The sequence below is a fragment of the Phragmites australis genome, chromosome 5, assembly GCF_958298935.1.
Source record: "Phragmites australis chromosome 5, lpPhrAust1.1, whole genome shotgun sequence".
In the NCBI taxonomy this organism is placed as follows: Eukaryota; Viridiplantae; Streptophyta; class Magnoliopsida; order Poales; family Poaceae; genus Phragmites; species Phragmites australis.
This window is the reverse complement of record NC_084925.1, coordinates 34,039,701-34,067,607: the sequence shown is the minus strand read 5'-3', so window position 1 is coordinate 34,067,607 and position 27,907 is coordinate 34,039,701. Positions and strand designations below refer to the sequence as shown.

Sequence of the window (27,907 nt, the reverse complement as noted above, 5' to 3'; positions counted from 1 at the left end):
ATTGTCAAAGGTGAAAGAGGAAACTGTAAAAAAAAAAAAAGGAAGAACAAGTGTATTTTTTTTCTGCATGGAAAGAACAAATGTATTGATAAGGTTTTGGATTGACCCTTGCACTGCGGCCAGCTTTTTCGTAGTCTACAAGTTGTTGGCCGACCTCCAAATTGGGTATATGAAAATCCCACTTTCTATGATAGATGATGATGCGACTGAAAAAGGAAAAGAATAAACAGCCTTCTTTTTACTCTAACGTGCATAGCTAGGGTAAGATAAGGATTCATCATTAATCGGTATGGTCACAAAAAGTGCACAAATGCACATGTTTTGCATTATAAATTCCAAAGGAAAAATGTCCCAAGTGGCTGAATGACACTCCAAATATGATTTGATCCTTGATCTATCATGCCCACTACGGCGTCTGTAAAAGACATCTATACGGGGAGGCCGTCGACTGGAATCCAATCAAGATCCCGTTTGGAGTTTTCTTTGCAGGGGTTGTTTCTATAGGGCAATTTGGATTCAAATCCTTAAGATTTATTTAGTACAAATTTGATCTAAACCTTAATAGTATCTAGAGCAATTTTCACGGCCCAACACTTCCTGAATCTGAGAGGCGTCAGGATTCAGAAAAGCCACACAGAAGCCATACACGCCGTCCTTTCCCCAGCAAGTATTCATGTTAGGTGGAGAACATCTGCAACAATGGTAGTCTCAAACGAAGCATGGAATTTGGAACAGATCATGGTCAAAATAGGTTTGTTGGTGGGGGGAAAACTGTGGTCCAGTTCATATTGGGTTGTGAGAGATTAGAAATTAATCATACTAGAACTTGATTATTGAGACACGCATCGCCTTTCGCCAACGCCTAACCCTTGACCTGTTTCCACTGGTGCTCATTACTTCCTCAGGTCACAGGCACACAAACTTTGAACTTAGCTAATGGAGCCTCAAACTCAGCAAACAAGCAACTTTGAACTCATGAATCCAACCCGGTTTACATCTTCAAACTCAAACAAATCAAATTATAACTAAACATAATTGAAACTTTGAACACATTGCATCAAATTTGAACTCAATAAATCTATCTATTATCTTAGTAAAACAAAATTAAAACGAGCCACTACATTCGCTCTCAAGAGCCAAAATTATCACATTAATTGAAAAAAAGAAAATAATCTACATCATTGATTGTTATGATCATCTAATGATCTAGATTAAACCAAATAGTTCATATAAAAAATTAATAAATAGCTAAATTCGGAATTAAAAATTATAGAAAATTAGTAGTTTGATTTCCGTACGAATTGGGAAGGGAAATACCTAAACAAAGAGTCCATGTAAAATACAATTAATCAATAGCTAAAATTTGGAATAAAAAATAATGTAAAATTAGATGTTCAACTTCCATACAGTTTGGGAGGAAAAATATCTAAATGAAGAGTATGTGTAAATACAATTCATAATTCAATTATCATCTTAGATCCTTGGGTTGATGTCCGATTACTTATGAGTAAAGGTGATTGGATATGATCTAACAGGTTCGAATGGTGCTTGAAAAAGTAAGATAATTTCAAGCACATGAAAAAGAGTCACGCCCATAAATTAAACTAACAAGGTGGCCTACGTTAATAGCGTAGCTATCCTCGCTGCAATATTTTCTCACAATAATCTTTGATTAAAAATTAGTCACTTTAGTTTTTTACGAAATTAGTGTCATTTAGTTACAAAACGCATCAAATTAGAAGAAATAAAATTTATATTGGTGAAAAAGAAATTTATTTATGCTCCAAACTTGTACCCGAACTGTATACATGTATTGGTTCAATTCTTTTACATGGACTTTTTATTTAGGTATTTGATTTTTATAATAATTTGATTTTTTATAAGACTATATTTGATATGGATCCTTAATTTTCTATTATAAACCCAATTTAATTATTAATTATTTTATTTTATTTGGACTCTTTATTTAGATATTTTGCTCCCAACTTGTATACTATAGAACTAGTTAAAAGTGTCACCTTATCAGTGCCAATTCAGTTAAAACCGATGCTGATAAGGTATCACTGTCAATTGGTAGCAAAATCTGACATCCATCCATCCATTCAGACAAAAACCAACACTGATAACTAGTATCAATGCCGATTGGTATAACGATCCAGCACTAATACTAGTTATCAGACCCAAAATTTGTATTGAATCAATTTTAGTCTCGCAACCTCGTGTCTCGGCTCGATTTTTTTGTCGGCTCAACTCTGGGAGATCTTATCCTCTCATTCGGTCTTTCTTCTCTCTCGTCCGGTCTCTCTCCTCTCTCAGTCTCCTCTCTCTCTCTCTCTCTCTCTCTCTCTCTCTCTCTCTCTCTCTCTCTCGCTCTCTCGCTCTCCTGCCTCCAGTCCTCCACTAGCCTCCCCCTCCGGCCTCCCCTCCGCCCTCCTCTCCGGCCTCCCCTCTGGTCTCTCTCCTCTCTCTCATCCGGTCTCTCTCCTCTCGCAGTCTCCTCTCTCTCTCTTGGTCTCCTGCCACCTCCGGCCTCCCCTCCGACCCGGATCCAGCCGTATCTACCCGGGATGGCGCAGATCCGGCGGTTGAGGACCTGGGATGGCGCAGATCCGACGGTTGAGGCGGTCTGGCATGATAGTTGAGGCACTGAGATGGCACAAAATCTGACGGTTTTGTTTTGATTTTTGGGTTGCAATGTCTCGTGCTTGTGTATGTGGAGCTTGATGTGGTGGGTTTGAGATCGACCGATAGGGAAGAAAGGGGCACGAGGAGGCAGGGAGGAGGGCAGTGAGTAAAAAGGGGAGCGGCGGCAGCAGTGGCCATGGTGGAGCGGCATCCGAGCCAGCTCGGATGTTGCTCCCCCGCTACCACCAATTTTCTTTTTTTATTCATGGGAAATAGTAACAGTGTAGGGTGGGTAACCGACACTGATACTAGCCGAGTATCAGTGCCGTGTAAAAAGTGCCGATTGAAAAACTAGCAGTGAAGCTATTTTTCAACCGGCACTCTTATTCCTTTTTGCAGTAGTGTATGGAAATCGATCTGCTAATTTCCCATAATTTTTAATTCCGAATTTAGGTATCATTAATCATATTTGATATTGACTCTTTGGTTTTTGAATTTAGCTATTTATTAATCATGTTTTATATGAGCTCTTTGGTTTAATCTAGACCATGTTCATAACAATGAGTAATCTAGATCCTTCTATTTTTTTTTTCCGATTAACGTGGTAATTTTGTGACCTTATGAGTGAACATAGTGGCTCTTTTTTTGGTTAAATAATAGTATAACTAGCAAGGTGGCCCACGCTAATAGCATGGCTAGCCTCATTGTGATATATTATCATGATAATATTTAATTACAATGCATCTTTAGTTTTTTATGAGGTTAATGTCATTAAGTTACAAAACATATACAATTAGAAGAAGAAATAAAAATTATGTTAGTTGAAAAGAAATTTCTGTATGCTCCAAACGTGTACCCCAATCGTATACATACATTGGTTTGATTCGTATACGTTTTGATCAATTGTTAAAATCGGACGTCAAGTGTAGGTAGTCCAACCAAAGTCAGTATGTTTGCCTTGCCTACTGCCTGTTTGATGTGACGATATTGAGCTACACGGTTCTTCTTAATATATTATCTTTATAAGAATTTTGATTTTTTTCATTATTTTTATTTTTATTACAAATTTTAGCTATTGATTAATTGTATTTTACATGGACTAGTTATTTATGTATTTGTTTTTTATAATAATTTGATTTTTATAAGGATATATTTGATACTATCCTTATTCTTCTATTCTGACCCTAATTTTAATTATTATTAATTTTATTCTATTTGGACTCTATATTTAGATATTTTGCTTTCCAAATTGTATGGAAATTGAACTGCTAATTTTTCATATTTTTTAATTTCAAATTTAGGTATTTATTAATCGTATTTGATATGGACTCTTTGATTTCCATATTTAGCTATTTCTTAATCATATTTGATATATTCTCTTTAGTTTAATCTAGATCGTTAGATGTTTGTAACAATAAGTGATCTACATATTCTTTTCTTTTTTCTGATTAATTAACGTGGTAATTTCGTGACCTTGAGAGCGAACGTGGTGGCTTCTTTTTCTCCTCAAATAATAATATAACTAGCAAGGTGCCCCGCGCATTTGCACGGCTAGACTTGATAATTTTTTTAAAACTATTTATCTTTGTATATATTATTTTGTCCCTTATGCGGTCATTTGAAATGAATAAACATGTTCAATGTTCATCGTAGCTTGCTTACTATGAACTTAAGTAAAATGTAGGTATATCTGTTGAATAATATCAATCAATATGTTGATAATATGTGCAAAAAAAATTATAATTAATTTATATAGAAATCAGAGGATCTTATGTCATTGGTGAGTATCACACTCAGCAAATGTCTTCTATCTCTTGTCTCTACTAAACTATTTTCTAATTTAATCTCCAATACCATATCTGATTATGTTTCAGTCCCTCCTAATCGCTACCCATTTTGATGCAACTGTACCACTTAGTTATCTTGTATTTTGCCCAATCATAGCTCAATTGCACCACGACATGAAACTCTGGTTAAACACTGTATTGTGAAGGGTAAAACGTCTTGTCTTTGGACAAAACCACAACAATCTATATGTAACACCCTCATACATGAAGTCCTTTGCAACAAGGTACGAACGCTGCATGACAATCAAGCATAATTAGTTCTTAGTGCTACATTAGAATAATTACTACAAATTCAAGCCTTACAAAATATATGAATGCTTTATTCATAGGAAAAATAGATAAGAAAGTAACAGTCCAAGAATACTTACAATCTATTAATTAGATTGCTCATTCATGTGCATGTTAAGATTTACCTTCGACTCATTGACTAGTGATAAAGTTTGGTTTTTCAGTAAATCTTCTTATTCCTTTCTCGGGGTGCAGTGAGATTCGGTAACTAAAGGCCGTCGAATCCAGTCAATAGTGAGCATGAGGTATTAACGGCATGCAAGTGTTTCAACTTCCTTCGCTTTGACGCCTGCATTTCAACACCATTGGGTCTTCCCTCTCCTCTTAGTCGTTTTATCCCTTTTCTTGCTACTTCAGTTATTTGTACGAAATTGATCTCAACCTATAAGCTATGCCCTCTATAACTAATAGTGCAAATATTTTCTTTTTTCTATAATTAACAAAGGTGCAGTCCGTCTAGAGATTTGTTGTTTCATTTTTATTTTTTCCCTAATCAATTCAACCAAATAGTTGCATAGGACATTGAACTGTTGCTACTCCCGGCCATTGCTATAGGTCACAGCTCTGCTATTTGTTATCCGGCACGCTGTGCTTTGCCCCTTGTTTGCTTGGTACTGCGACCCCAAGCCTCGTCTACGTGTAGCCATGACCTAGAGGTGAGGGGTCATCGGTGTTGCTCGGTTTGGACGAACAGGAGAATATAGGGCCGATTGCTGCCTCATATCTCTCTCTCTCTCTCTCTCTCTCACCTCACCATGAATTTGATCTGCAACCCTTTTGATCTCCTAGTTGCATAATCTAGTTCAAACCTGAAAACTAGAGGATATAGAGCCGATTGCTGCCTCATCTCTCTCTCTCTCTCTCTCTCTCTCTCTCTCTCTCTCTCTCCCTCTCTCTCTCTCTCTCACCTCACCATGAATTTGATCTGCAACCCTTTTGATCTCTTAGTTGCATAATCTAGTTCAAACTTGAAAACTGGAAGTTCAATCAGAATTTAGAACTGAAATTTAGTTATGTTTATGCACCAAACTGATCTATCCATGCATGGAGAGCAGGGGGATCACCTCTACCTGTGGCTCGCATGCTGTGCCACGTTGCTTCGATTCCATGGAGGACACACAACCCATATCACAGCTTGCACCGCAACTTCGACATGCGCCAAAACGCACGACCAACTGCTGCTTGAACAACCTTGAAACTCAAGCACGCAGCCATGTGTCTCGCTTGGCCCGCCATCGCGTGCTCAGGAATGGCGGCTGAATCGCCTTCACCATCGTGTCCTGCATGCCACAAAGCTGCCGTAGTCATCAAATTCAAGCGTGACAGTGACGCTGAATTGCCGTTTGATGATGCACATCTCGCCACTGTCCTGGATGGCATCACACTACTACCTTCCACCGGATTTACACCAAGATCGAAAGTCGTGTTGGCAACTGAGCCCCGCATGACCTGGCCACTATCACCTTGAACACCTGCCTCAAAAGTTGGCATACCTCGCCAAAAAGCTTAGATTCGCTTCATCTCTTTTTTTTCCCTCCCCAGCTGCATTTTCGCCTTTTGTTCCCCTCCACGTGGTCGTATATACCCTTCTTGCCAAATGTTACGTTAGGAAATTGCAAGTTTTGGGATTAGGGTATTTTAGAATAGTTTCTATAAGGACTCTAATACAGATTGGCATCCCATATTTTATCTACATAAGATTCCTTCTAATTTTTGTTTTCAATATCTTATTCTCTTTACTAATCGTATCTGAGAAAATTGCATGTGTTGATCGTTTAGATTAGTTTCCAAAAGGACTCTAATTTTTTAATAATGGCATATGTGAGTAATAGAGAAACATGTATATCGGTATTTTGTGTTTCATTTTTTGTAATGGCTGGTTCTCATAATGACATTAGTGGATGATTTATAAACATATATAGTGACACTTAGTTTTTTTTTTCTGTAATTAACATTGTAATTTCTATGCCTGAGAGCGAAAGATGAAGCTTCTTTTGTTGACCAGTTTCTAATATAATTGATAGAATTCATATTAGTTTCCTTCTAGCAAAATTAGTTTCCTTCTAGCAAAAAGGTTGCTCTCCAAATAGGACTCTAGAGTCCTAATTTTAGTTTGTTGCGCGACATCTCAACTTCAATACGGATTTCTCTGGATTAAATCTACATCGCTATAACCTGGTTCCATGAAAATCAACGATATAGATCTTTCTCTTTTTCTCTTCATATTTTTTAATTCTGAATTTAGTTATTTATTAATTATATTTGATATGGACTCTTTTGATAAATCTAGACAGTTAAATGTTTGTAACAATAAGTGGTTCATATCTTTTTTTTCGGTTAGCGTGGTAATTTTGTGACGTTAAGAGTGAACATAGTAGCTCCTTTTGCACTTTAAATGTTAAGATAATAGATAAATATATAGATATCAATATGATTCACAATGCTCCCAAACTTACAAGTTGCTACAATAACTTTTTGAACGCCCACCAGACAATGCTCAAAGCAGCTAAACAACGAAAATATAAAAAAAGGAAGTGTCATCAGCTAAAAAATACTGTCTTTAGACCCTCTCTTCAGCAGATGGGCAGGGGCTCGCCGTTCCACTCCTTGAGGCACTCGAGCAGCGGGTCGATGTGCTTTCCCTGGTTGATGGCCACGAGCACCTTGTTCAGCTCCTCGCCGGGCGACCGCGTCTTCTCGCCGGTCAGGTACTCGGTACCGACCTCCTCGCGCACGAACCGGTACAGAGGGTACGAGCGGCATTCCTTGATCCTGTTAGGTATCGCTGCAGTGCCGTTCTCGACTGCCGCCCGTGCAGCCTCGACCGCCTTAGGCAATGCGGCGCGCAGCTCCTCCTCGAACTGGGCGACCTTGGCGAACACGGACGTCTCCGCATTGAACTCGGCCATACCATTGGCGAGGGCGCGCTCCACGAGCACATTACGGAGCTTCTTCATCAGTGGATAATTGGCGTTGCACGGGTCGTCGGCGTACGCGAACACCGCTTCACGCTCGATCTCCTGGAGCAGGTCCTTCTCGCAGAAGCGGGCGACGTGGAGGTCACCGGTGGAGTTGGTGCTCAGAGCCTTCTTTGCCACCGTCATCACGCAGCTCTTGACAGTGCTCTTGACGTTCTCCTCGATGTGGCGCAGATCGATGGCCTGGCACAGAGCGACTAAGAATGTCGAGGACATGAGCTTCAGGATTTCGATGGCTTCAGCCGTCTTCCTAGACGAGACAAGGCCAAGCGAGTTCACGTCCTGGTTGTGCTGCTCCGCGCTCTGGACGTGGTTGGTCACCGGGTTGCCCAGGAACTGCAGCTCAGAGCAGTACGAGGCCATAGCGATCTCGGCGCCCTTAAAGCCGTAGTCCAAGCTCGGGTTGCGCCCGCCGGACAAGTTCGAGGGCAGGCCGTTGTTGTAGAAGTCATTGACCAGCTCCGAGAACTGCGCAAACATGAGCTTGCCAATGGCAGCAATGGCGAGGCGGGTATTGTCCATGGACACGCCGATGGGTGTGCCCTGGAAGTTGCCACCGTGAAGCGCCTTGCTGCGGGCGACGTCGATGAGCGGGTTGTCGTTGACGGAGTTGATCTCGCGCTCAATGGACTTGGTGGCAGCACGAATCACCTCGATTTGAGGACCAAGCCATTGTGGCGACGTGCGGAGCGCGTACCGGTCTTGCTTAGGCTTCATCAATGGGTCGAGTTCACCGAGCTTCTTAGCAAGCTTCATGTAGGAGCTGCCCTCCAAGATGTGCTCCATGATGGCAGCAGCCTCTATCTGTCCAGGGTGATGCTTCAGCTTGTGCGTAAGGTGGTCGGTGTACTCTGGCTTGCCGTTCATGACCTCACAGAATACGGCGGACAGGACCTCGGCAAGGATGGCAAGAATGTTCGCCTCAAAGAGCACTGTGGAGGCAAGTCCAGAGCCGACGGCCGTGCCATTTACCATGGCAAGACCTTCCTTGGGCTGCAACTCGAAGAAGCCGCCCTGGATGCTGGCAATCTTGAACGCCTCAGCGGCGTTCACCTTGGTGCCATCTGGGGCCACGGCCACAGAGTTCTCACGCCCGGTGACGAGGCCAGCAATGTAGGACAACGGGACGAGGTCACCGGACGCGGTGACCGTGCCCCTGAGTGGCAAGCACGGCGTGACGTTGGCATTGAGCAGCTTGACAATCGCCTCGAGAATCTCAAAGCGGATTCCGGAGTATCCCTGGAGAAGGGTGTTGATACGGACGAGCATGGCCGCCCGCGTTGCCTCGGCCGACAGAACGTGGCCGTCTGTGCCGGTTCCGAAGGCGCCGGCATTGAGGAACCTGATGAGCTCCCTCTGCAGAGCGCCACCCTCCTTGGTCCTCCGGTGGGATGTTGCGCCGAAGCCAGTGGTGACACCGTAGCTGTCGGTGCCGTTCATCATGCTGTTCATGACCCAGTCGCTGCTGGCCTTGACACGTTCACGAGCGGACTCGTCGAGCTCGACCTTGGCCTCGCCGGCCGCGGCCACCGCCGCGACCTGCGCGATCCTGAGGCTGGCGCCCTCGATCTTCACCAGAGGCTGGCGGTACTCCGCCACCATCCTCTTTACCTCGTCCAGGTGGCTGCCCATCAGCTCCTCCGCCGCCTTGCCCCAGTTAAGAGGGTCGGCGCGCGGCGTCGCCATGCACAGGGCGTCGCCGTTGGCAGCAGCAACGTGGTCGTTCTCGCACTCCATTGCAAAGGGCAGAGAATTCAACCAACGCACTAAGCTGAAAGTGATTAGGGATCAGAACTAGACGATGGCTTGTTAGTTTTGTAGTATCGTAGTGTGTATCGGAGAAGAGCTTGTAATGCACTGGATGGTGCTGCTCTTCTTGGAGCGAAATGGAGTGGGAGGCCGGGTTTAAATAGGGAGTGGGCGGCAGGGGTTTGGTCGAGAGAAAATCGACGAATGCCGCCTGCCGCGTTGCCAGTATATTTTTCTTGGGAGGGTGGGGGGCGGTTGCGTGGAAAGCGTCGAAATTTCGTGGTCGCCGCTGGCTCTGGTCGCATGGCTTGGTCGCGCGGTCTGCGGTTGGTGCACGCCTGCGACTCTGCGAGGCACGGGGGTTGGTGAGGGGCCGAGGGCTCCGTTCATCGTGGTCGCCTCGGCTGACCTTGCTGTATTCGGTTCTATCTCTGTTAAGTCACTAGGAAATGATTTTTAGCTTCGTACGAACAAGTTGTTCTATTGAGAAGCCCATCAAGGTACACTATTGTAGAGATTAAACTTCGAGTGGTTTTCTGTTGAAGCTTACTATTCGTAGCTGCAGGTGCTGAAGCTGAAGTGCTGCCAAGCGACGGAATTCTACAATAGCTTATAAGTACGCAGAAATTGAGATTGTACTAAGAAGAATCTATCTTTCACTCGCTTCTCTCCCAAGCTAAATTGCACCAGCAGAAACTATACCAAACAGGACTACCACCTCTATGCGAAACTATGGCCGACCTTAAGAATCAATGCACACCACTAATGATGCGTAGGATTGCTGGTGATGCTTTTGATATGACTCCCTGGGCCGTGGCTGATCACAAGGAACACCTGTCGGTTGACATGGCTCAACGCACGCCTCTAGCTAGCATCGTCACCCATCGCTACTGAGAACCTTTACAGTACACCATGATACTAAATGGTGGAGAGTATTATTGTTGTGATCTAACCGTCCATTTTAGTAGATATTATTGTAATTATCTTGGTACCCTTAGGGGTAATTACGTCATTGACTGACCGGACTTCGCACCTTCGTCACCCATACCAGCCGACGGAGGGTAAAAACACTAATAAATGAAATGAACAGAACAAGTGAAAGCTTATCCGAGGAATAAACTAACATTTTGATATTCCTTAATTAAACATATAATTTACAAATTTATCATGATTTTTTTTTCAATCCTACCCTTATGATACACATAATACTCTTTAATGATACCTATGATACTGATGGGCGATAGAGTATCATTGGATCAATCTAAACCACCGGATGAAAGAAATGTACGACATACACTTATTTAGGTGTACCGTAAAAATCTTCTCGCTATTTGACAGGCCACACTAGCTTAATTATTTCCTCCCTTTGAAAACGATCAGTACACACGAGTTCCATTGGGATACCTAACACCAGGATGCAGGCATGCAGCTGAAGCTAGGAACCATACGGCCGATTCCTCAACAACTCATAGCATACGTTGCATACCTTAGCGCTTCACATAGGCTGTGGCAATGGAACCTCTGTCGTGGACACTGCATTTGTTCATCCTAACTGTCACAGCACCATCACTTGCTAGAGCCACAAGAGCGCACATAAATGCTGGTCCCGTGCCGGTTCGTGTCACCTTCGTGTACATAAAAAATGCGAGGATCATAGATGTATACAGTAGCGGATTCAGTTTAAAAATATAGATAGGACAGAATCAGCTACTCAGCTATAAATTAGTGTCGTCGGAGATAAAAAATACGGTGTAAAATGATCGACTTGAAGGTCTCACTACTGAGAAGGTAGGGCGGCCTGCCCTACCTCACCCTATTGATCGGTCTGCGTATGGGTGTATGACTGTGTGTTGATAAATGTATATGCATGAAACCAAGTGTGCCTATATACGAAGACCTTCTCATGACTTCAGGTAACCAAACACATATTGTATACTTGGCATCCTCGTGGCCTCATGCCTTCATGTGACGGACCTACTTCCATGTGAAGAACACGACTCGAGCTGAGGACCACGGCAGTGTGTCCACTTGGATTGTCAGGCCATACGGGTTCTGTGGTCTCGTTTATATGGAGAACATGCTAGCTCGACAGCCAGATGGCTGTAGGCCATTGTCAGACCAGTTTGTGCGGAATAACTGAATGGAGAAGGAACGGGGATTTTTTTTTTTTTTTTTTTTGGGAGGAAAGGGACGGGGAAGTTAAGCATAAGAAAGGAGATAAGAATATTCAGTTGCGATTTTGTCAGTTGTGCTTTATGGTGACGATGTTGGCATGTAGGCTGTGAATTTTCACAATGTTACCACTGTGGTGTGGTTTGGTCAGTACTCAGAATTCCGGATGTGAAACGTTACTTACTATGACTATCAGGGCTTTGTGAAAGAAAGAAGTGACATTTCTGGAAAATTCTCTTCAGTTTAATCAGTGTAGATGCGGATGACCGAACAAATGAACACCAAGGGACTCAAGAGTCAGGAGGAGACCGAGGACTGCGACCAAAAACGAAAGTACTGAATCGAGAAGACTGATGAGTACCATGCGTCTTCTAATAATTAGCACAGTACGTGTTGTTTGATCTGCAAGCATAACCATACTGTCAGTGATCATTGGAGTGTCAGGACGATCCATAAATTAAGAGAGTTAGGCGAGAAATTTCTGATGGAGCCATCAAACTACGTAATTGCAGTGAACATTTGATCTGTTCAAATAATGGAGAATTCTGCAGTCGTTGACTGAATTTTTTTTTCAACCCAATGATACTCCAGAGCTATCGATGATCGGTAAAAATAGATTATATGAATACTCATTTAAAGTAGGAATATTTGGTTATTAATTGTGCGTATTGAAAAGGATATGTAATTTTATACAAATTCAAGCTTTTCTTAGAATAATGGTCATATTGTCATGTTCTGCTTTGATTAATCTCAGAAAAATAATTACAGTAAATATGTATTTGTATCTAATCCTAAGGATTTCGGTGAGTTTTCTCGTATTCTAAATCATGAAACTATTTATGGAATGAATGTAATTGTAGCTCGAATCTATTATGAATCTCAATAGATTATTTCTATTTCTATTCAACTAAACTTGCTTCATATTGCATTTCCGACTTCTGGCTTGTCTCTTGGCTCAATCCCTCCTTGGCTCTCCCTCTCTTTTCTCTGGGATGTACTCCTCTCCTTCTTATATAGTTGGGTCGAGAAGATGTACCTTCTATAGGTATAATATTTTCATATTGTATTATTTCCGAATATTTAGATGACTCATTTCTAATCTATAAATAATTTTCATATAGAACACAATAAAGTGTTTGGAATAACAACACATGCTTTATTTACTTCTTGACGGTTATGAAACTTACCGTCCCGGACTAAGGACACGTGTATTGTGGATATCTATCTCTAGATATAACATATTTTTAATAAATTCTTAATTATTAATTATAAAATCCTCATCAAGAGCCGATCGATCTGTTCAAACAAATGTGTTTTGAATAATCATACTCCAGGATACGAATGTCCTCAGTTGTAAATTGTTCCAAGTACCCAAAACTAGACCAGTCACTTGTTTACGTCAAATACCTACTGTTGGGGAAAAAAAATCCTAGCTTTAAAATATTTAGACAATACACTGTAGTATTACTATAGCAGTCTAGTACCCATGTTACTACATCATATGTAAAGGGGTGAAAAGCCTAAAATGTATTCCTATGCACATGATTGTAACATAATATCTTAAAGACGGGATGGTAATATCTCCTACCAGTTCTCTGTATAAAATAAGCCCTCAAAGGGAATGGGAGGAGGACACCAAGTTCTCCACCTATTACACCAACTCTGTTCTCTCTCACTCTCTCCATCTAGCTCTCTATTCATCCCTAAGCTTGAGCCTCCTCGTTGGAAGAGGCTCTCGCCGTGTTATGCTTGGGGCATGTTTTCGTGCCCCAATAGCTGGTGTTATCCGTAGAGATCTAGACACAAGAGGCCATGTTAGACACAAGGTCGAGACAACAGCGGGAGGAGAGAACATGGAAACCCAATACTGTCACATAGCTCAAACTTCGAGCGAAGAGTCGCGCAGTTCACCGTTGATGTCTCTACGTCGAGCATGTGGTCATCGAGCCGCTAGCGCTGCACAGGCGTGCGACCCGCACAACGGAGTCACCGTCATGCTACTGCCGACGTGCCGGCTCATATGCGGCCTCTATTGCGGTGTGGCTCGTTGGCAGGCGAGAAGCAGAACACTCATTGAACGGGCTTGCCATCCCCCACCATGGCCACAACAAGGGAGTTGTTGCGCTGCTCCATGCTACATTGGTGAGATTGTCGTCACCGTGAGGTGTGGGAGGTTGCCGTTGTGTCATTCTATTGCATGCCAACGATTGGGGGACACCTTCGCACACCCTCCAGAGGGACCACGAAGAACCCCTTAGCCCCTCCGGCTTAACGCAAGGTACACGTCTCACGCAGTCATGTGCTGGCCCCGAGGTCAAATAGAGCCAACACTGCATGTCGCTGACACGTTTTTCCTACCTGGATCCTGTGCGTACCGACACGATCGGGTCAACTAAGCCATGTCAGTTCAGGCAGTCCGGTTAGCTACCCCTATAGCAGCATAGCTACAGTACATTAGGCAAGTGTGCAGCATGGCTCCATGCGGCCCGAACCTGTCTAAAATCCCCTGAGCATTTATTTTCACCAGCATCCGATCATTCGTCCCACCTGCATCTCATTTACTCTCATTTATTTCACGTACAAGGTAGATTCAGAATCATCCTCCGACCGAATCTCAAAGGAGGTCCCTCCGGATCCCCACTTGTGGAGTTCATCCTCCGACAATGTAGAACCCACATGGGTAGCCAATCACCCATCTCCTCTTAGGGCAGTAGCCCCCACCCACTCCCTCACTCCCACCGTGCTCTTTCTCACTCCCTCCCATTTCCAAGCGGCCAAGGAGAGGGCAAATACCTCTCTCTCAAGCTCTCTCTCTTTCTCCCTTGATTCCTCCCTCTAGAAGCCGAATCAAGGTACACATGTGGTATTCACATGATCATTAGCTCCTAAGCTCCTCATCCATTCAATTTATTTTTGTTTTCCTGAAGGATTTGAGCTATTCTTGGTGTTTTTGCTTGAAGCACGAGGAACCGCGGTTGGACTCCTCTTCCTGGTCGATTTCTTCGTTTCCTTCATCACCTGGTGGTCACCAACCTCCACAAGCACCGTGGGTAAGTCCCTTAGGATTCCCTCAGTAAGAATGTGTGAATTGGTGGGTCGATTTTGAGTTTGGAGCTAAGTTTATGGAGTTCTCGAGTTCTTAAGCTTTGAAGCAAAAAGAGATGATTTATATGAGATTTGTGCTAGAAATCATGTTTCTAGGTTGGTGAGTGAGTTTTAGACTCTATGAACTATCTACAACATGTTTTCCTTTGGTTTGGAGAGGCTTGCAAATCAAACCGGTCGAGTTTTTCCCCTCAAAGCAACCTCTGTGGACAACCCGGATAGTCCAGGTAGCCAAGTGAAAACTCCGATGAATTATGCTAGAAAGTCATTAGGGTTTGTGCAAGTTAAGTCTAGAACCCTTTGTATAATGTATATGTATGTTTATGTATGATAGATTTAACATGCGAGTCGAATCAGTCGAGAAAGATCATCAAAAAGTGTAAGTCAGTCCAACCCTGATAGTCCAGGTTAAACCCAGAGGGTCCGGATAATTTGCAGTGCTTTTAACCGAGCACCCTCTTCCGGAACCTCACCAAGATAATTTGCATAACCCGGATAGTCTGGGTTAAACCCAGAGGGTTCGGTTAATTCGATTTGGATTTAGCAAAGAACCCCCGTTCGGAGTACAACTTGGAGGTTCCAGAACCCGGAGGTTCCAAAGTCATTTAGATTGCAAAGTTTGCTATTATTTTGTCTGTCTTTCACTTTTAGCTTATTGTTATGCATATTGTAGCATACATTGTTGCACTTCATTTATACTCATTATTGCATGTCTTTGTTAAGCTTTGTTGCGATGTGATATATTGAAAAAATATGTGTTCCGATCTTGGGCACAAAATACGATTAATAAATAGCTAAATCCAGAAACCAAAGAGTTCATATCAAATACGATTAATAAATAGCTAAATTCGGAACTAAAAATTATAATAAAATTAGCAGCTTGATTTCCATATAATTTGGAAAGAAAAATATTAAAATAAAGAGTCCAAGTAAAATAAAATTAATAATAATTGAAAATGGGGCTAAAATAGAAAAAGAGAAGTGTCCATGTCAAATAGTCTTATAAAAAATCAAATTATTATAAAAATCAAGTACCTAAATAAAGAGTCCACGTAAAATACAATTAATCTATAACTAAAATTCATAATAAAAATTTCAAAATTCTTACTAACATAGATTAAGAAGCACCGTATAGCTCAAAGAAGTCACATCAAGCAAGCAGCAGGCAAAACATAACACGCAGGCAAGATAAACTTATTTTGGTTTTGGTTGGGCTGTCTACCTCTAACGCAAGATTTTAACAGTTGATCAAAATATATACTAATCAAATCAAGACACATATACGATTCGAGTACAACTTTGAAGTATAAATAATTTTCTATTACACTAATATAATTTTTTTTATCTCTTCTTCTAATTTTATACGTTTTGTAACTAAATGACACTAACCTAGCTCATAAAAAAAATAAAAGACTAATTTTTAATAAAAAAATTATCAAGGTAAAATATTACAGTAGTACTAATCACATTATTAACATGATCACATTGTAGTTATTTAATATCAGAACTTGGTACCACACAACATTTTGCTTCCTCAACTGGCAATAGTACTGGGGAAGTTAAACAACCTGCTGCGCCAGATCTGGAGCGCCTTGCTTTCCGTGGAAGCTCCCTTGTTGGCCCAGAATCAGATGGGAGACAACTTTGGCCTCGTGAAACTGTGACCATTACCTCCATTCCTTCAGCTGAGTACTTCCTATAATTATAAATATAGATAATTTTAGTCTTATTTTATATTCTCTAAATATAAATTATTTTTGAATTTTTATATTTTTTTTCTCTTTTATTCTTTTTTATTCTTGTTTAATAAATACTATCACTTTTATAAATGAATATGTTATCTTTTTCAATATAAAATAAATAATTTTTTTAATTTCTATACATAAATATAAAACGATCTATATTTACAGTTAGAGGAAGTATATAGTTAGTACTAATAAACGAAGTGGATTCGTCATTTCGTTCTGTCTTCTTGAAGATTTCGCAGGCTTGCAGCGTCTCCAATCTCTCGACGTGGGCTGCGTTGCGTGTGTACTGAACGGGCGACGGGGCAGTCTGACCCGACTGACCGAGGCTGTAAGACTGCGGCAGAATCTCACGTCCACACGCAGGCACCAGCCACGAGGCCACCAACCAACCCCGTCACATCCATTCGCCACCCATCACCAGCCCACCAGCGCGCCCAACCCAACGCAACCCGAAGCTAGTGCGGGTGCGCCCGTCCGGCTCCGACCCGATGTATGCGCGCCGTGACGCTCCTGTCCTACTCCTTCCCACTCCCAACTGCGCGCGAGGGCGGCAGGCAGGCAGCCACGGGACGGCCGGCTGCGCGCGGGAGCCGGCTGCCGCGCTGGCCACGGTTGGCAGGTCCATCCAAGGGCCAGGGCGGCCTGGCTGGGTCAGCTCGCCGGCACCCAACACCATGCCTGACTGAGAGTGACCCCAACAACCCCCACCCATGGCCACGCTATTTAAGAGCCTCCGCCCCCTCGTTCCCTTCCAAGAAGAGCCTTGCATTCCACAAAGCTCTTCTTCTACAACACACGCACGCATTAGCTATACTAATCATCTAGCCATACTACTATTCTCGTCTTCCCCCACCACTTTTACTTTCGTTTGTGTTCGCCTTGTGTGGCTGCAATGGAGTGCGAGACCGGCCTTGTCCGCTCCCTGAACGGCGACGGCCTGTGCATGTCGGCGCCGCCCGCCGACCCCTTGAACTGGGGCAAGGCGGCGGAGGATCTTTCGGGGAGCCATTTGGAGGAGGTGAAGAGGATGGTGTCGGAGTACCGGGAGCCGCTGGTAAAGATCGAGGGCGCGAGCCTGAGCATCGCGCAGGTGGCCGCCGTGGCTGCCGGCGCCGGCGAGGCCCGCGTGGAGCTGGACGAGTCCGCCCGGGGCCGCGTCAAGGCCAGCAGCGACTGGGTCATGAACAGCATGATGAACGGCACCGACAGCTACGGTGTCACCACCGGCTTCGGGGCCACCTCCCACCGCCGCACCAAGGAGGGCGGCGCGCTCCAGAGGGAGCTCATCAGGTGAGAAATAATTTCCCAGCCCCAAATGAGCTTCCTTACCTGTTTGCTTGATTAAATTTCATGGCAGTTTAATTCTGAGCTTTGTACTAGTTCATAGTTAGATGATGATTCTAGCATGGAGTAGTACTACTGCGAAGTGGTTTATTGCCCTGCTACTCGTTTACCGCACGGGATTCCATGCTTTCCAAGCAAAAGATTCTTGTTGGGATCCTAGCTAGGTCGTCGGTGGGACGGCCATAAACCGGCTGAAACCTGCCTTTTTCTAATCGATCATTTCACCGATTTACTTCATGCAGCCTTCGCAAATACTGATCCATGGTTTCAGGTGTCGTTTGGAGAGTTTTAAATCGAGTGTTTGAAAATCCGTCGTTTAAGAATTTTAAGTTTATCTAACCTGTTTTACCCTTGCTTTTTCTACTTAAAGCCAGCCACCATTAACTCTTTTCTCAAAGCCTTGCATGCACCATTAACTATTCTCTCTGATCCAGTTCAGTTCCCATGACACGGCTGCACTTTCCCAGCCCCAGACACCGCGCGTGATAACCGAGGACGATGCACCGAAGCTGCTGTCCTGTCGATAGTAACGGATGGTCCGGCACGAGCGGACACCGCAGCACGCACACCCCGGTGCACCACTGTTCGGTGTGCCATCTAGTCCCCACCCGTCACACAAAGCTGCCTCGACAGCTCGGTAGGCACACGGAAATCCCGCCCTTCCCGGTATTTGATGGAGAATCGAGATGCGAGGTTGGCCGGCGCGTCGGCGGCTCGCGGTAGCTCACTGCTCACCGCCAGCGTGGCCCATCTGTACTCGCTTGTTTGGTGGGAGTAGAAAAGGATTCATTTTTCCCTTCTTCGCCGGGGAGAGAGGATGTCCTCCTGCTGCTGTTGGGCGGCTTTGACTCGACTCGACCGACGCCGCGCGAGTAGCCGAGCCAGCTGTTGTTCGGCGATCGGTTGGTGGGTTGGCGGGCGCCATCTCCCCCTGTCTCGGCTACGTAGGCGGGCAAAGTCTTCGGCACCGCGTAGCCTCGCACATGGACACGACGTGGGCTCGTGGAGGGATGGGGATGGGTGCGCGCGTCACGACGGAGAAGTTTGGTGAGGCTCTGCACTGATAGAGCTCGGTGGCGATGTCCTGAACTTACATTTGGAATTAGAGAAAGTAATTTCTTTCTTTTTTCCCTTACCTAACATAAGTCAGATTGAAAATTTTCATTCTTTTGCTGATGAGAAGTAGAAAGTACACCAGGAACGTGTCGTGAGTGAAACAAACATGAACACAATAAAAAAGTTTGGAAACTTAAGCAGTCGACTACTAATAGCATGCAGGCATAGGATCCGTTTGTTTGTGTTTTTGTTTTTAGTTTTCTAAAAATATGTGTTTAGTTTTTTTAAAAGTTGTTTTTTATTTTAGATGTTAACTTTACAATATTTTTTTGTTTTTTTAGTACATAACTTTTTAGAAAAAATTACTTTTCGCTAGCTTTTTCGTTTTAATTCATTTACTCATAAACTTGTTTCTGATTTTTTTAAAAATTATTTTTCAGCAAACTCGTTTATTTGAGGTTTTGTTTTCTCGGCTTCTGACAAAAACAAAATCAGAAATAAACTAAAATAAACAGACCTTATTCCAGTATTTATATCCGGGAGGTTTCTTTGGACTTCGGCAGATAAGGTTCCAAAATCCTTTTCTTTTTCGCTTACACAGGCTGGAAATACGAAGGTGCATAATATTTTCCTGGCACCGACAAGCCTGCATATCTGTAGTGGGATTAGTATGATATGTATCATGACTTGGTAGCAGGTTTCTTTTATTGGAAAATAAAATTTATTAGAGATCATCGGTAAATATAATATATTAGATATATTAGATAAAATTTAAATAAATTTAAACTAACTTTAAATAGAATATCAATAAATATGGTAAATTTTTTCTATCGAGATGACGGAGCCGAATTTTTTTCCCTGCTTGGTAGCAGTTCCTTGCAATGGGAAACATAAAATAAACAATAGGCCGACTCTAATAACAATCTAAACTCTTAAGTCGGCACAGATTTCTTTTCTTTGCCTAGTTATTGTTCAATCTGGGTTGTAAATTCTGACCAGTTTTTGTTCACCAGTGCGGCGGTAACAAATTAGCATGCCACTCGCAGCTCTGAATTAACCTCTGGTTTGTCTCGCTCTGTTTGACAGATTCCTCAATGCCGGCGCCTTCGGCACCGGCACCGACGGCCACGTTCTGCCGGCGGAGGCCACCCGCGCGGCGATGCTCGTGCGCATCAACACCCTCCTCCAGGGCTACTCCGGTATCCGCTTCGAGATCCTTGAGGCAATCGCCAAGCTACTCAATGCCAACGTCACGCCGTGCCTGCCGCTCCGGGGCACGATCACCGCGTCCGGCGACCTGGTCCCGCTGTCCTACATTGCTGGCCTCATCACCGGCCGCCAAAACTCTGTTGCGGTGGCTCCCGATGGCAGGAAGGTCGACGCTGCTGAGGCATTCAAGATTGCCGGCATCGAGCACGGATTCTTTGAGTTGCAGCCCAAGGAAGGCCTTGCCATGGTGAACGGTACAGCCGTGGGCTCTGGTCTTGCATCGACCGTGCTCTTTGAGGCGAACGTTCTCGCCATCCTGGCCGAGGTCCTGTCCGCGGTGTTCTGCGAGGTCATGACTGGCAAGCCGGAGTACACCGACCACCTGACCCACAAGCTCAAGCACCACCCGGGACAGATTGAGGCTGCCGCCATCATGGAGCACATCTTGGAAGGCAGCTCTTACATGAAGCTTGCTAAGAAGCTCGGCGAGCTCGACCCACTGATGAAGCCCAAGCAGGACAGATACGCACTCCGCACATCGCCGCAATGGCTCGGCCCACAGATCGAAGTCATCCGCTTCGCCACCAAGTCAATTGAGCGCGAGATCAACTCCGTCAACGACAACCCGCTCATCGATGTCTCCCGTGGGAAGGCGCTCCACGGCGGCAACTTCCAGGGTACCCCCATTGGTGTGTCCATGGACAACACCCGTCTCGCCATTGCTGCCATCGGCAAGCTCATGTTCGCGCAGTTCTCAGAGCTCGTTAACGACTTCTACAACAACGGCCTTCCCTCCAACCTGTCTGGTGGGCGCAACCCGAGCTTGGACTACGGTTTCAAGGGTGCTGAGATCGCCATGGCGTCATACTGCTCTGAGCTCCAGTTCTTGGCCAACCCGGTGACCAACCATGTCCAGAGCGCGGAGCAGCACAACCAGGACGTGAACTCGCTCGGTCTCATCTCCTCCAGGAAGACCGCCGAGGCCATCGACATCCTGAAGCTCATGTCCTCCACGTTCCTGATCGCTCTGTGCCAGGCCATCGACCTGCGCCACCTCGAGGAGAACATGAAGACCGCGGTGAAGAACTGCCTGATGCAGGTGGCCAAGAAGTCCCTGAGCTTGAACAACATGGGCGGCCTCCACATCGCGCGCTTCTGCGAGAAGGACCTGCTCACCGCCATCGACCGCGAGGCGGTGTTCGCGTACGCTGACGACCCGTGCAGCCCCAACTACCCGCTGATGCAGAAGCTCCGCGCGGTGCTCATCGAGCACGCACTCGCCAACGGCGATGCCGAGCGCGTCCTGGAGACCTCCATCTTCGCCAAGGTGGCCGAGTTCGAGCAGCAGCTCCGCGCGGCGCTGCCCAAGGAGGTGGAGGCCGCGCGCGCGGCCGTGGAGAACGGTACCCCGCTGGTCCCGAACAGGATCAAGGAGTGCCGCTCGTACCCGCTGTACCGGTTCGTGCGCGAGGAGGTCGGCACCGAGTACCTGACCGGCGAGAAGACGCGGTCCCCCGGCGAGGAGCTGAACAAGGTGCTCGTGGCCATGAACCAGCGCAAGCACATCGACCCGCTGCTCGAGTGCCTCAAGGAGTGGAACGGCGAGCCCCTGCCACTCTGCTGAATCTGAACTACACAAGATGAGAGAGGACAAGGTATACAGTAGAAAACAAAGTATAGCGGCTCAAGACAGAGCCATTTCAAGATTACTGTGATGGTATATGATCAGTCTAGCTGATGATCATACTATATTTGCGTTCCCTTGTACCTAAAGTCGATGTGAATGTTGTTGTTTCCCGCCGCTGCGATGCCATGGCCTGCAATGTGCATGACCAGGCACGCAGCTCATGAAACTTTTTGTTGTTTTAACTTATGTTGGGGGTAAAGTAAATTATTTTGTTCTACAATGGTACATAAAAAGTTTTACATTGATCATTTTCTGATCGTTCAGGAGTGCCGATTAGTTCGTTTGTCAGTCCTGCCATGTGCTGTTCTCGAACTGGTCCATGGCTGTCTGTTTCTGATATACAAGGACAGCATGGTACAGTGGAGTGCAAGAGATGCCCATGTTTGAGAGTTGGGTGTGCTGTGTGGTGGTTCTCCTACTTTTGCTGGTGGCCAACCGTTGTATGTTGAATTGATCAACTTACAAGGATGATTGGATTGTTGCAGTTTGTTATTCTTACCGACCGCGTTGGAAAAATGATCAGTAGTAGGAGAAAATCCACCACATGCTGCTGAAAAAGTAGAAATCCACCACTCCTTTGGATCTCGCCCCAAGTTGATTTTCTTTTCCCGATGATCAGTTCTGTTCTGCTAAATAAGTCAGAAAATGTTATGTTTGTGTGTTAACCTGTTAACTTCACATTACATGATAGGTCTACTACACAATTATGCAAAACTGCTTGAAGCACCAAACTTCTCTGCGTGATGTGTCCACTCATTCCACCAAGAGTAGAAACGTTCTGTTGGTTGCAGAAAACTAATAAGTTGCTCAGGTTCTAGCTCAGATGTCAGCATGCCTTGTGTGTCTGGACCTCAAGCTTAGCTGTACACCCATGAGCAGTCCTTCTCGTTGATAGAAACTTCCCTGTGACAGCTAACATCTCAATGCCGCGAACTTGACACCCCTTGCCTTCCAGTTCCTAGTTCCTACACCAACGGTAATCGCATTCCGCAGACTTTTTCATGATCATATGGGCACCATGGATGAACAGCACAGCTGCTCATTAAGTCATTAGCACCAGATTGGCCATGACGAAAGTACACACGGCCGTTTTCTAGATGATTTTGCCAGACTTGGCGTGATCTAGTCGCAAGCTGCCATTTGTCTCCCAACTGCACGTACAAGCAAAAGGACAACTCATCTAGAGCCTGCTTCAACTCTAGATTCTTAATTTCTTTGTTGCCCTGCCCCTGCCTGCATGCCAGCATGGTTTGATAGATACTTTGCAAGCACGACAAAAAACAGACAACGCTTATAGCCCTATCAGTTGGTAGATTCTTATATTCCTAGCGCCTATTGTTATGTGAAAGTTCAACAATGAATAGGAGATAATAGACTAGCAATAACCGTGAACCATTTGGTGTCGCCGTCTCACTTCTGAAGATGCGTGAGCCAAACCAAGATGCATGCTCCCAGTTTGCCATGTACTACCGATGACCAGATATAAATTCTTGTGTCCTAGTTTTCGATATGCACTGTTGATGAATATTTATCCCTACTTTAAATAAGTATTTATATAATTGATTTCACCGATGGTCACAACAACATACACAGCATTGTAGCCCCACCAACTGCTGCTGGTTGTCTGCACTTCAGAGACGAAAGTTCAAACTTCATGTAGATTGGAAACGCATCAGTAGGTTCTGCTGAGAACTGGGTTAGGCTCATAGGAGAGAAGAGCATCTAGTGCGTCCGGTTGACCTAAACCTTGGGGCGATGTGGATTTTCCTGTTACCAGCAATGTTTGTTCCAACCACTGGAAGGCAGTGTCCGACCAAACTTCTACCAACAAAGCATGCAATGAAGTCATAACCGATAAGCTCCTTTTTGGCTTGCTAGGTAGTACCATCGGACTTGAAGGTATTGTTTCTCCTTAAGTTCAATCTGCGTAGTTGTCATGGATTGACTTCAGAAAGAAAAGTTGTAGCTGTATCCAGACCACGTGTAACAACCTAGAGGAGCGTACTTATGCACACCATGAATCAACCGAGGAGACGTTAGGGTACTCAAAGCAGTGAGCGAGATATTTGCAGATGCACTAAGAAGCCAGTCAGAGAAACCTTCAACAAGGCAGGGGCGGAGTTTAAATCGGTTCTAAAAGATATTAAATTAAGGATCTGTCTAGTTGTATGTTGACATATTTTTGTTCCAAAATCTGTTAATATTTTGTCCAATCAAATAGCGGCACGGGAAGGATTTGAATGATTTTTTAAAGACAAATCTGTTAGATTTTTCTGAGCTGGATTCAATAATCTTAACGGGCCAACCCGCAACAGACCCACAAAGTAGCTAGGTGAGATCCACAAATTTATATATGGGCCAGCCCACAGAACACAGAGAAAAAAAGCCACCTATATACAGGAAGGCCCACACAAAAAAAGCCACATAAAACAAATCAAACGAGTATGCAAAAAAATCCCATAGCAAAAAAATGAAAAAAGAGAGCCCAAAACGACCATCTTGCAGCGCAAGAAGAATCAAAAAACACTCCGTCCCCTGGCTGCTCACAAGCACAGACAAAAAAAGCTTCAAAACAATGGATGAAGAAAAGAACGTAATGGAACCGGGAGAAGATGGCAATAGAAAGAAGAAAAATGCAGGTAAACAACCCAAGTTCAATTCTGCAGAACTCCAGCAGTTCGTGATCCCCCCTTCCCTCTCTCTCTCTGTTATACAACATGTTCTAAATTTGTAGCACCAGGATAGTTGCTGCTTGGTCATCTCATCTCATTGATGAATCAGAAAACCCTACCCCCAGATCCTTCATGCATGCATGCAGTAGCTTTTGATTCGTTGATTGTGGGACAAATTAATCCAGTTCAATAGACACAGATGCAAGATGAAGCTTAGGAATATGCATGATTGATCTCCAAAAAACTATAATGTAGGCTTGTGCAACAAAGACATGCAGATAGAGAAAAAAGATATAAAAATAGAGGAAGATAAACAAAAAAAAAAAAACAACCAGGAAAGTAAACCCAAACTCATCTCCAAAAACAGTCCAAAAAATGTTGTCCCCCTGCATATACTCTGATGATCAAATCCTACAAAATTTAAACAATCTCTGCAATAGCAACAGACTTACTTGATGGCCTGTCCCCTGGCCTTCAAAACAATCTCTTTCATTCTCCGATCCTACATTGTACATAGGCAATAACTTATGTAAAACAAAAGTACGGAGTAGAGTTCATGTCTAATACCTAGAAACATACAAAATCATTCCATAATAATAGGAGAATGCTGACTGGCATGACCATTAAAAAAACGAGTTCATAACCTTGAACACTAATAAAAAAACTAGCAAGAGAGTATAAACGGTATCACATTGAAGCAAAAGCAGGAAGAAATCAGGATCTGCATCTCTCCTTTGCCGCACAAAGGGACTGATTAGCAACGGGAAACACCACCGAAAAAATTCCCCAGCACACAACACAAAACGTTTAGAACTAATTTTAGCAGTGACCACATAAAAAAAATAAGGCCTTACAATATAGAAACTGCATTAACCACTGATAATCAAACTATTGACACCTAAAGCCCTCCTGCAGACATCCATAAAATTTAAACACGACCAAGTGTGGCAATCTGACAACAGTAATAGTATGTGCCGTATCGCCCTAATCACAACAGCTTTGACACGAAACTAACTACATAAAACACCAAACTAAATAGATAATCCTGCATATCTGCATTGGCATCCTCAATACTATAAACATTATGTACCTTAAAAAATATCATAAGAATCTTGCACATAGATATAGTCAGGAGATGGGCTGTAGTTAAACACAATCTTCATATACATTGTTCAGGAGTCCCCAAAATATACCATTAGACATGTATCATCACCTATGCATAATGTATAAATGAAAATGAGAAAATAATAGAGATAACAGCAACATTGGTGCTAACTATAAGTCATCATCTATGCAAAATCAATTGCACCTGAATATGGATTTGGCCATCAGAACATAAACACAGAGAGAGACACAAACAAACATACACATAACTAGAATGATAGAAATAGAAAGAGGGATACCTATTTACAGAATCAAAAGAGAAAGAGACATAAAAGATATAAACAAAGACAAACATATATATAAATAGAAAGAGTGACACCTATTGATAGAATCAAAAGATAAAGACACTCAAGAGATATAAACAAAGGCAAATACATACACAATCATACAGAAAATAAAGATAGATTTGTGTACAAATAGATAAAAAAGCAGGGCACAAGATAAAAAACACTATACGCAATGTACATATAAACTTAAGAAATCTAAACAAATAAAAAAAGCAGGGGACTTAACAGAAAAATTTGGGTGATGAGGGAACTTAACAGGTTACTAACTGTTTTTGGCCCCTTTCCAATCTCTAAATATTGTACTAGGTGAGAGTGGTATTGGGTGCTAATCTCACGCATCATGACCTTTGTCACCTGCATAAAATGGCCGGGATTAGGTGCTCTGATCAGGGAGGACATCACCACATGCTGCAACCTTAAGAACAAAGCAAATATCTTATGAATTCGTAATCAAAATTAGTACAACTGACAAAAAAGGAAGCAAACAACATAAGAGAAAGAGAGATACCGAAAGAAAAAACATATAGAGAAATAAATATAAAGAAAAAGATAAATACATATAGAGAAATAGAGAGAAACATACATATATATATATATATATATATATATATATATTCACATACATATATGTATGCATACAAAAATATATTCACATATATATACATACAAACATAGAGATAGAGAAATACATTAGAGAAAGATTGAGAGAGAGAGAGTGAGGGAGAGAGACAGAAAGGGAGAGAGATACAAAGAGTAAGATTTTAAACATCAGAAAAATAAATAGAAAGAAGGAGACAAAGAGAGAAATAGAGAAGGAGATAAAGAGAGACATCCAGAGAGAAATACCTACATACATAAATACCTACATACAGAGAGAAAGAGAGAGAGAGAGGAAGAGATACAGAGAGAAAGATTTTAAACAGATTCCCCCAAAAATATACCATTAGACATAAATCATCACCTATGCATAATGTATAAATGAAAATGAGAAAATAATAGAGACAACAGCAACATCGATGCTAACTATAAATCATCACCTATGCAAAATCAATTGCACCTGAACATAGATTTGGCCATCAGAACATAAATACAGAGAGAGACACAAACAAACATACACATAACTAGAATGATAGAAATAGAAAGAGGGACACCTATTTACAGAATCAAAAGAGAAAGAGACACAAGAGATATAAACAAAGACAAACATTATAGAATAAAAGGAGATAAAGAGAGACATCCAGAGAGAAATACCTACATACATAAATACCTACATACAGGGAGAAAGAGAGAGGAAGAGATACAGAGAGAAAGATTTTAAACAGAAATACACAAATAAAATAGACAGAGAGAGATACATAAATATAAAGAAACAGAGGGACATAGACATACACAAATAAAAGATAAATCAGATGGAGATCAATAAAGATAGAATTGTATACAAATAGAGAGAAATAGAAATATAGAAACATATATAAATATAGAGAAAAGGGAAAGAAGAAAAAAAGAAACAGAGAGGGAGATAGAGGGATTTGGCCATCAGAACATAAATACAGAGAGAGACATAAACAAACATACACATAACTAGAATGATAGAAATAGAAAGAGGGACACCTATTTACAAAATCAAAAGAGAAAGAGACACAAGAGATATACACAAAGACAAACATATATATAAATAGAAAGAGTGACACCTATTGACAGATCAAAAGATAAAGACACACAAGACATATAAAAAAGGAAAATACATACACAAGCATACATAATATCCCATAAATACATGCATGTGCATGCATGCATGCATGCATACATACATACAAATATATTCACATATATATACATATGCATACACACATACATACATTTTGCAAAACTTATATATTCTAAAAATTTTGCAAAATATGTTCAGGTGCAATTGATTTTGACATAAATTCAGAAACAGAAACAGGAAAAAATGAAGCAAGACAATTATTTGCGGA

General features: G+C 43.0%; 2 protein-coding genes across 2 annotated transcripts; one reads left to right on the top strand and one right to left on the bottom strand.

Annotated features, from left to right (window-relative positions):
- Positions 1-7,167: 7,167 nt before the first annotated feature.
- LOC133919356 (phenylalanine ammonia-lyase-like) lies at positions 7,168-9,604 on the bottom strand. Its single transcript, XM_062363733.1, has one exon. It carries the CDS (start codon positions 9,473-9,475, stop codon positions 7,334-7,336), a length of 2,142 nt encoding a protein of 713 aa, XP_062219717.1. The 5' UTR covers positions 9,476-9,604; the 3' UTR covers positions 7,168-7,333.
- A 7,614-nt stretch (positions 9,605-17,218) lies between these two features.
- LOC133919355 (phenylalanine ammonia-lyase-like) lies at positions 17,219-22,028 on the top strand. The gene is made up of 2 exons (XM_062363732.1): positions 17,219-17,802; positions 19,999-22,028. The coding sequence occupies exons 1-2, from the start codon at positions 17,405-17,407 to the stop codon at positions 21,743-21,745; spliced, it is 2,145 nt and encodes a 714-aa protein (XP_062219716.1). The 5' UTR covers positions 17,219-17,404; the 3' UTR covers positions 21,746-22,028.
- The last annotated feature ends 5,879 nt before the right edge of the window (positions 22,029-27,907 follow it).